Here is a 10,690-nt window from a genome sequence, read left to right as displayed (position 1 = left end):
CGCGTTTGTTTGTTCCTTTTTAGAAAGGGAAAGCGCGTTTGTTTGTTGGAAGCACAAGAAAGTCATGTTTTAATTCCCTTCTTCTTTTTGTTTTTCCGCTGCCTTGATTAGGAATCTTTTATTGGTGCCAGCTTAGAATATATGCAGAGAGGAATGGTTTAGGGGATCTCATGATATGCACATCCCCTAGTATTATTTGATTAAGAAAACAAAAGTATGTTCACATGAATCACAATTGGGAATATAATCTCTGATCAAATTTAAAGGAAAACCGAATGCTCGAAAAAGCTACCAGGAGAAACTAAAATCACCTAGCTCCTTAATCCAAACAACTCATTTCTCGACGAAAACTGCTACAAGGTCCCACAATAAGGAAAGGTGATGATGTGCTTCACTTCGAGAAGAGCAGTGGCACTGTGGCAGCCTCCCATGAGGGTGCAAGAACAGCTCTGGAGAGAGCACCATTACAATACTCCCTCTATTTCTTTTCTTTTTACACCGCTGTCTAAAGTTGAACTCTTCAAAGTTGGATCAAATTTATATTAAAAATATAACATTTGCAATACAAAATTAATATAATCAAATCCATCATGGAATATATGTTCCTTCCTATATGTTCAGATTATATTTATTTGAGGTTGTAAATCCTGATATTTTTTAATTTAAATTTGGACGAACTTTACGAATTTGACTTTAGAGAAATCTAATATGCATAGTAAAAAGAAAAGGAGGAAGTATATGGTGTAGTCAATGATAAGAGCCAGAAAACCTAGTGAGACAAGGAAAAATCCGTCATTAAATTAACAAAAAAAAAACAAAAAGGTGCTATAAACTTGGGAAGATGGAACCCACCACCCAAACAAGTTCAAATAAATGTGTCTAAAACATAGGGAAACAAAATATAAACTGATAATAATGTGTGAGTACATGACTGAAAACATGTGCAGAGCATGATTCCGCCGTCCCAAATATAAGTCGTATTAGTTGTCTTTAAGTCAAACATAAAAGTTCAGCAAAAAAAAAGAGAAATACCAGCACTTGCAATACCAAATAAATACACTACAAAAACAGGTGCATCTACTGATACTGATTGGGTATTGTAGGTGTTGATGTAAGTTCAAATTAAGACAAAACTAATATATATGACTCGTATTTTGGAAGGAGGGAATACATGATGATTACATCGAGCACACATTGGTACAAAAACTAATAATTTGATGATTGTGTACATGCATTAGGTACAGATCACAACAACAGACTCAACTGTAAACAAGGCAAAGTGACTGAAGCAGATTTCAGGATTTTCACACCACCAGTGGCCGTTACTTTAACAATCTGCTCATTGGAGTTTGGTTGGTTATTCTCATTCTGCTAACATGTGAATATCAGGCAGTAACATATTCACACAAGACATTGTTGGGCATGCTGTCATTGATTGATTTTTCCCGGTAAAATCAGTACAAATTTTGCTCCGCGCCAAGATCATAGGAAAGGTTTTTCATACACTGCGTCAACCCCTTCGATTGAGTTTACATCATGCTGCTAAAACTATCTTCAGCTGAATTTTCAGATGTCTATGAAGAAAGAGTGGTCTGGTACCATGACCAGTAGTTTATCCGCAGGGGATCACATTTCTGCAGGATTGAGCAGACAGCTACTGCAATATCAGCATGTCCCGTTTCAGGATCAGAGTTCTCCATTGCTTCGATGGTTCCTTTAAGATCATCCGAAGGCTGCAAACCCATGCGAAGAAGATCAAGCAGGAAGCTCAAAGCAAATACGCATGTCCAATCCTTATTCAGGACCTTGAGGCAAGCATCCGAAATGCGATTATCAGCCACCAGCAAATTGTTATCATCCTTATATAAACCTCTGAGGTATCTCCAGGGGCTTTCATTCTGAGGGTTCACCATAATGGCCTCAACTGTGTAATCTACTTCTGAGTCGCGCATTGCCGCAAGGCCCCCAAGAATTGGTGATCGTGTTACCACAAGGTATCTCTGTTGCAACAACAAAAAAACATACTTCAGTATAATTCTGAATATTTGGCCTTAATTCCTCATCAGTAGAAAAAGGCACTCGCAAGGAAGAAGCTGGTTACCAGGTAAAACCAAGATCAATAAAAAGTTAATAAATCAAGAACAAGAATGGAGATTGCGAGGCTGTTTTGATGAAATTAAGGCACGATGATCCATGAAACTCTTCCGATGGTGAAGAATCTGAAGTGAAATGGCATATCATAAACACACAAGAAAGCATCCAAAGAAGGACAAGCAAATGACCTGATTCCAAGCTGAGTTATTGAAGACATCTTCCTCAAGAAGCTGGTTGCAGTACTGCAGTTCACTCTCCCATCCACCCAATGCTTGAAGAACCCACTGCAACAATTATAGCAAATCAATTACATTATTATAACCAATATTCTCTTGGTACTACAATTGCTTAGTACAGCAGCCAAGCGAGAAGTAACAAACTTAAAGGATACAAACATCCTACTTGTACTGAACATCAAAAGGAGATACTGCATACCTGCCTATGGGACCAAGCATGGTAGTTTTTAGCATCCATAGCAAGTATCTTCCTTGTAAAGTCATGTTCACTATTTGCAGCATCTGGTCCTATTTTCTCAGCAAGCCATCTCTTGTGATGCCTGAGGGGAAAATATCCCTGGAGGGTTAGTTGGAATTTCACCACAGAGAAAGAAAAGAGTGAGTTTGAATTATGAAAGGATAAAAATATAAGCAAGTGGTAACTCATGCAGAACTCCACAGCCGCCAAATTGGAGATTAGTTTCTTCTCAAACACTTGATGTAATATTAAGCTTATTGCATGGGACTCACCAGACTTGGTAATTTTTTGGATTAGATTCAGCAATTTGGTCCACAAAATGCATTTCTAGCAATAAATCAGCATCCAGTGCCTCTAGAACAACGCGCCTGAAATGCCATACCTATCAAGCAGAAAAGCACCCACCAAGTTAACAAGAATAGCATGGATGTGGATCCAAAGAAAATGCACCACGCTGGCTACAAAACAACGGCAAAGTATACCGACAGAAAATCAAACTCCAGCCACATTGCTCTGTCTTCCTACACTAAACTGGAAACCACAGAAATCGAATGGGCTAAACAGCGAGCCGGAACCCTCTTTCTAGAGTAGAGACTCCACTCTTACCTCTAAACAACGCCGCACGCCGATAGCATAGCTGGATCGCCCTCCACATCACACTCAGCCATCCACCTACCTACTGCCTGTTACACTAATTCGAAGCGTCGTCTACTAAACGTCACACTCAGCCATCCACCTACCTAGTGCCTGTTACACTAATTTGAAGCCTCGTCTACTAAAAGCAAAGTTTTAAATAGCGCGAGATAGCACGCAATATCGGCGCTATAGTGGCCAGGAAAGGGGCTGCGCTACGATACGCTGCTCGAGTGCCTTCGCGCGCTAATAGCGTCGCTAAGAGTTATTTAGCGCTAAATTTCTGCATACAAATAGCATTAGCGTCCCACTTCATCGCTTCAATCCAAAAAATTTAGCCCAAAATTGAAAGAGCCAAGTGGGCTAAAGCCCAAAAGTCGTTCCCGATAACCCCCTCCTCCCGTGGATCGAATCGAACCCTACCTTATTCCCCCCGTTCTCTGAAGCGAATGGCGGCGCCACTGGCGATGGGCGATGGCCACCGGCTGCGGACGCCGAAGGCGTCCTGAGCAGCTCACGGCTTCCCCTTCTCCCAGACTCCCTTCCCCAGGTCGCCCGCATCCCCTTCCCAAGTCGCCGGGCTCCTCTTCCTTAGGTCGCAGCCGGACTCGACTGAGATCGCCGGCCTTGCCAAGGGCGCCGCCGGACTCTCCCACGGCCCTGCTGCATCAACTCCACTACTTCATCAATCATCATCCAGATCCGGCCTCTACTGCCACCATGATCTCGCAAACAGATGGTAAGCTTTGGCAGTATGGGTTGATGTATGGATTGCAAATTTGTAGTGCACCACTAGGCGCTGTTAAACCGTCTCCTTTCAGTCAGCCTAAGATTTATTGACATCTAGTAAATCAAGCTTCTTGATGCAGCACATGTCTTAATGCATAGTAGTTACCATGGTTTGTTTCAGGTCATTGAACATTAGTGCAGCCATGTGTCATTTTTTAGAAGGCAGTGTATCGTAAGCCTAGTTTATCGTTTTGCAAGGCACTACACACACACACACACACACCAGATTGATGTGAGCAAGGGTAGACCATTGTAGCAAGGCTAGTTTATTTGCTCAAAGCTCTCTGTCTTAAATTCTTCACTTCATAATTGTCACGCAGATTGATGAATTGTACTACTGTCATGGAGTGGTCTATTGTAACTTTGTAATTGAACTACAGTCATGGAGTGGTGTATTGTAAGTGAGCAACTAGTGGTTAAGTGTTGCTTCCGTAACTAATTTTATTTCCTGTCAGTATCTAATTTATTTATTTTTGCGTAGGTGTGGGTGGCTGCTTCCGTAACAGCACCTCCACCCGCCCAAGGTGTAGACTCGGATGATCCTGCGTGGAAGTATTGCGCTCTTGTAGATGCGAACAAGAAGCATTGGCTGAAGTGCAATTATTGTGACAAGATATGCACATCTGGTGTTACAAGGATAAAGTTTCACCTTTCAACCATCAAGAATTGTGGTGTCACAGGATGCCCGAAGGTACCTAATGATGTCAGGCTGGAGATGGTAGCTTTGCTCCTAAAGAGTGCCTAGCTTTAGGAAAAAAAGATCGAGGGATTGGAGGTGGTCAGAACTAGTGTTGACTTAGATCACTCAGATGGAGAAAACCAAATGGATGAAGATGATGGCAATCAGGTTGTGGTGTTCAGGTCAAAACCAAACACAAGCAGCTCAAGGGGTGGCCCTATGGACAAATTCTGCAAGCCTAGCATCGAAGAAAGTGTTAACAGGAATCAAAAAAGAAATTGTGAAACCCAAAAGGTTTAATCAAAGGTGTCCACTCAGAAAAGAGAAGAGAGGAGGAATAGAGCTTGTGAGTATATATGATGATTTTTCTATGAAGCTAGCATCCCACATAACACTGCCACACTTCCTAGCTTTCTACTTATGCTTGAGGCCATCGGAGATTTCGGCAATGACTTGGATGGGCCTAGTGCATATGAGATGAGTGGACCGTTCTTGAAGAAAAGGAAGAAGATGTTGGATTCATTCAAACCCCATAAGCAAGCATGGGAGCACACGGGGTGTACCGTAATGACAGATGCATGGACAGATAGGAAAGGCAGGGGAGTAATGAACCTTGTTGTTCATAGTGTTCAAGGACCCTTGTTTTTGAATTCAGTTGATTGCTCATCTGTAAAAAAAAATGGCAAATACATTTTTGACCTTGTTGATGATTGCATTGAAGATATAGGGGCAGAAAAGGTTATTCAAGTGACTGGCAATGCTAGTAGTGTCAATGTAGCAGCAGCAAGTCTAATGAAAGCAAAGAGACCTTCCATTTTTTGGAATAGCTCATTCTATTGATCTCATGTTGGAGGATACAGGGAAGCTTGGATCGGTTGACAAAATAATTGCCCAAGCAAGGCAAGTAAGTGTGTTCTTATATGCTCACACAAGGGTGTTAGCTTTGATGAGAAAAACACTTTGGAAAGACTTAGTGCGCTCAGGCATTACTAGATTTACCACGGCTTATCTCAATCTCAAAAGCTGCAAGACAACAAGAGGGAAATGCTTAAACTATTCAGATCAGATGAGCTACATGAAATGGGTTACTTAGAGAAGGACAAGGGGAAGATAGCTCACAAAGTGGTGCAATTGGAATCCTTTTGGAAAGGAGTTGACAGCAACATTGCTGTCAACTACTTTGAGCCAATGGCTAATGTGCTGAGAAAAATGGATAGCGATGTGCCAGCTATGGGATTCCTCCATGGTTGTATGTTGGATGCAAAAAAGGAAATTTCAGTGCTGTTTGATAATGATGAGAGTCGCTTCAAATGCGTTATTGATATCATTGACAAGAGATGGGATAGCAAACTCAAGTAGCCGCTACATTTGGCTGGATACTTTCTGAACCCCTTCTATTATTATCCAAACAAAACTGCAATCGATGAAGAAGCTATCCTTTCCGCCTCTTCCAATTCTTCTTCGGAATCAGAAGATGAGTATCCCTCTGCCCTAGCTGACTCAGATTAATTGCATGGATGCCAACCAAATCACTTATGTTATGTGTGCAAGTGTGACTTGTCAAGTTAGTTCTTAGTTGGTTGAACTTCTGTTGCTTCGGCGGGAAGGTAAACTTTGCTTTGATTTGTTATGTAATGACTTGCTGGATGTTGACTTGATGGCTTTGTTATGTAATGCCAAACTTATGAACCATGTCCTGCATTTTGAATTTGTGATGTGTTGCTAACTTGTTATATACTTGTATGTAGCTGTTCTTTGCTTTGCATTATCTTATGCCTTCCTGGTTGCTACTATAGTGTAGTGTATGATATTCTTCTATTGATTTGGCTGGATGCTAATTGATTTGCTGGTTGCTGTGCGGTCAATTGTCAAGTATATATTAATTTCATGCCTGATTATATGTTTATTTTTTCCCTAATGATAAGTGCCACACATGTGGCACAAAGTAACACCGCCCTAACGTTTTTTACACTAAAGTTGCCATTCGAGAAAAAAATACAAACCCATGCTTCACAACTAAAGTTGTCATCCTCTTGTAACTAAAGTTGCCATCAAAAAACGTCAGGGCGGAATTGCTTTGCGGCACTTACCAGGGTCCTACTTTTTTTTATTAATTTAGCTGAAACGCTAAATGGGGCATAGCATGCTATAGCTGCGCTATGCGCTATAGCGTTTCACACATTTTAACCAAGCCGATGCTAAGAAGCTTAGCGCGCTATTTAAAAGTTTGACTAAATGCCATGGGTCACAACTATAATGGATCAGGACCTCAGAGTACACAGTTGAAGCAATTCCTGAACAATTGAAACTCCACGGCACAGTTCCATGGTTCCAGTCCACAACGGTTCCTCCGTCTTACCTACACTAAAGCAGGGGCCACAGTAATCGAAGGGCTAAACAGCAAGCCGGACCCCTCTTTCAAGAGCAGAGACTCCACTGTCATCTCTAAGACGAGGTCGCATGACGATGGCATTGCTGGAGCGGCCTCCACGTCACACTCGGCTATCCGCCACTACCTACTGCCCTTGCACTGATCTGAAGCCTCCTCTACTAAAAGCCATGGGTCACAGTTACACTGGATCGGGACCTAAGCAAAGCAGCTGAAGCAATTCCCAAACAACTGAACATCCACGGAAGGCGAGAACAGGCAGGGACAGTGAATAGCCTTACAGTGTAGTTGCCGGGGTTGAGGTGGATGGCGTCGGCGGTGAGGCGGAGGGCGCGGGGGCTGCGCTCGCCGGCGGCGTAGAGGGCGCGGAAGTAGTCCATGACCTCGCGGAAGTCGTCGCGGTAGGCGATGGAGACGACGGGGCAGGGCCCGTCGGCCTGCGGCAGCGGCGCCACGTCCGCCAGCTCCGGACGCCGGCTGGGCGGCACCCACTGCTCCTCCCCCTCCTCCCCCGACGACGACCCCATGGATGCTCTGCTCTGCTCTGCTCTCGCTCGCGCGTGGGAGATAGAGATCTAGGTTGTTCTCCTATCTCTCTGTTTTTTTTTCGTTCGTGGGGGCTGTGTACTCTGCGCTGGACGTCACGCGAATCCAAAGTTTTCCGTGCGTGCCCGGATCGGATGCTCTTCGGCTTTCCGGCCGTGGGGGAAGTTTTCCGGTTTGGGTAGACTGGCTCGGAGGGACGCGGCTAATCTGCACCGAGCTCATATGCTCCCGTATGAACAGTAAAATCGAAAAAAATTTAAAAAAAAATCAAAAAATTCCAAATTTTTTTTGAGTGAAACATTGACAAAAGTACTAAGTGTCTGCAAAAATTCGTCATGAAATCACATTTCTAGAAGGCGTGGCAAAAAAAACAAAAAAAGTAATCTGAAAAAGCTATTTTCAAACGCATTTTGAAGCACTGAATTTGTTTTTTTTTTGCCACGCCTTCTAGGAATGTGATTTCATGACGAATTTTTGCAGGCACTTAGAACTTTTGTCAATGTTTGTCTCAAAAAAATTTAGAATTTTTTGAATTTTTTTAAAAAAAAATTCGATTTTACTGTTCATGCGGGAGCATATGAGCTCGGATACAGAATGGACTTTTCGGGCTCGGAGCCGCAACAACACAAGCAATTTTTCCGGTTTGGGATGCTCAAAAGTACCACGAGCCCGCGCACGTCCGCACACCCAAAGCAAAACATTCGTGCGACGTTCCAAACCACCCAAAACCCGGCACGGCACAAATTCAAGAATCTTTATGTGGGCAAATCCATGAATTTTAGAGCAACTCCAACGTGACGACCCAACCGGACCCGCACTTTATTTGCTTTTTGTCTGTTTGGGTCGACAAGTGGACGTTTGTGTCCGCATGCATTTTTATTTGGATCGACAGGTGCACCCAATGGGTGGCAGACCCAAATCAGCGACCGGTCATAACAAAAAAACGTACACACGAGGGCAAAAATATGCATGATTAAACATAATTAAACATAAATGACCAATCAACCTGCCGGCCAAAATCCACTTAAACATTAATAAAATTAAAAGAAGTTCGCACCGTCAGCGCGCTGCCCTAGGCTGCGGCGGCGGCGGCGGCCTTCCCGGGGCCGATGACGTTGATGAACGACGGTGCCAGCCCAACCCAGGGGAAGGCGGTCTCCCACGCAGCACGCGTTGCCTCCTCTGTTGTCTGTCATGCCGGTGCTGGCTGTCCTGGTGGTGGCGGTTGCACTGCCGTTGCACGGGCGCGCTCCTCCTCCTCCCTCTCCAGGCGCTCCTCCTCCGCTTCCTGCGCCAGGCGGCGCTCCAGCTCAATCTGTCGCACGCCGTCGGCGCGCTCTTACACTAGCCAGCGTCCTTCATTATTGCAGGTAGGCGGCTTCTTGTGCCGGCGTCGCGCCGAACCAGTTAGGTGGCGCGCTAACCCACTCGCGGAGCACGCCGGTCCAATGGTAGACCTCCGGTTGGTGCTCCGTGGGCTACGGCTCGGCCTTCGGGACGGGGGGCGGGGGCGCCGGCGAGGGCAACGGAGGGGGATGACGCAGTCGCCTGCCGCTGACAGCGTGAGGGCCTCCTCCATGCCGACCCAGCACGCATCCTCCTCGCGCTGGCTCTCCTCCAGGGCACGTGGCCTGGTAGGCCGCCTCCGCTTCCTTCTCCTCCGGCAGGACGTCTAGTGGCGGCCGGGGTACGGCGTGGTCGACGTTGACGCCGCGGCGGCGCTCCTCCTCGTGCTCCGGCGCAAACCAGCGCTCCTAGTTGGGGGAGTTCGGCTCGTAGGCACGCGTCGCACGCTGGTCCGCGCATGAGGAGCTCGCGCCGCCGACGAACCTCCTCGGTGTGTGCCCTGGCCGTGCGCCAGAATGGGGATCCTCTGCGGGTCCAGATGTCAGTCATGCGGGGCAGCTGACATCTGGGTACTCCAGAGAGCGGCCATACTGCCAGTGCCACTGCGCTACGGTGGAGAGCCATAACGAGCCAGCGGTAGCAATGGAGGAGGCTGAAGGAAATATGCCCTAGAGGCAATAATAAAGTTATTATTTATTTCCTTATTTCATGATAAATGTTTATTATTCATGCTAGAATTGTATTAACCGGAAACATAATACATGTGTGAATACATAGACAAACATAGTGTCACTAGTATGCCTCTACTTGACTAGCTCGTGAATCAAAGATGGTTAAGTTTCCTAGCCATGGACAAAAGTGTTGTCATTTGATTAACGGGATCACATCATTAGGAGAATGATGTGATTGACTTGACCCATTCTGTTAGCTTAGCACACGATCGTTTAGTATGTTGCTACTGCTTTCTTCATGACTTATACATGTTCCTGTGACTATGAGATTATGCAACTCCCGTTTACCAGAGGAACACTTTGTGTGCTACCAAACGTCACAACGTAACTGGGTGATTATAAAGGTGCTCTACAGGTGTCTCCGAAGGTACATGTTGGGTTGGCATATTTCGAGATTAGGTTTTGTCACTCCGATTGTCGGAGTGGTATCTCTGGGCCCTCTCGGTAATACACATCACTTAAGCCTTGCAAGCATTGCAACTAATGAGTTAGTTGTGGGATGATGTATTACGGAACGAGTAAAGAGACTTGCCGGTAACGAGATTGAACTAGGTATTGGATACCGACGATCGAATCTCGGGCAAGTAACATACCGATGACAAAGGGAACAACGTATGTTGTTATGCGGTTTGACCGATAAAGATCTTCGTAGAATATGTAGGAGCCAATATGAACATCCAGGTTCCACTATTGGTTATTGACCGGAAACAGTTCTAGGTCATGTCTACATAGTTCTCGAACCCGTAGGGTCCTCACGCTTAAGGTTTCAATGACAGTTACATTATGAGTTTATGAGTTTTGATGTACCGAAGGAGTTCGGAGTCCCGGATGAGATAGGAGACATGACGAGGAGTCTCGAAATGGTCGAGACGTAAAGATCGATATATTGGACGACTATATTCGGAGTTCGGAAAGGTTCCGAGTGATTCGGGTATTTATCGGAGTACCGGAGAGTTACGGGAATTCGCCGGGGAGAAGTATTGGGCCTTATTGGGCCATACGGGAAAG

General features: G+C 45.1%; 1 protein-coding gene across 1 annotated transcript; it reads right to left on the bottom strand.

Moving 5' to 3' along the window:
• Positions 1-1,104: 1,104 nt before the first annotated feature.
• LOC119311114 (protein farnesyltransferase/geranylgeranyltransferase type-1 subunit alpha-like) lies at positions 1,105-7,674 on the bottom strand. The gene is made up of 5 exons (XM_037586742.1): positions 7,340-7,674; positions 2,841-2,950; positions 2,530-2,650; positions 2,283-2,378; positions 1,105-2,000 (listed from the first exon to the last, which is right to left on the bottom strand). Exons 1-5 carry the CDS (start codon positions 7,583-7,585, stop codon positions 1,575-1,577), a joined length of 999 nt encoding a protein of 332 aa, XP_037442639.1. The 5' UTR covers positions 7,586-7,674; the 3' UTR covers positions 1,105-1,574.
• Between the last annotated feature and the right edge of the window lie 3,016 nt (positions 7,675-10,690).

The sequence above is a fragment of the Triticum dicoccoides genome, chromosome 5B, assembly GCF_002162155.2.
Source record: "Triticum dicoccoides isolate Atlit2015 ecotype Zavitan chromosome 5B, WEW_v2.0, whole genome shotgun sequence".
Lineage (NCBI taxonomy): Eukaryota > Viridiplantae > Streptophyta > Magnoliopsida > Poales > Poaceae > Triticum > Triticum dicoccoides.
This window is presented reverse-complemented; position numbering and strand designations above follow the sequence as displayed.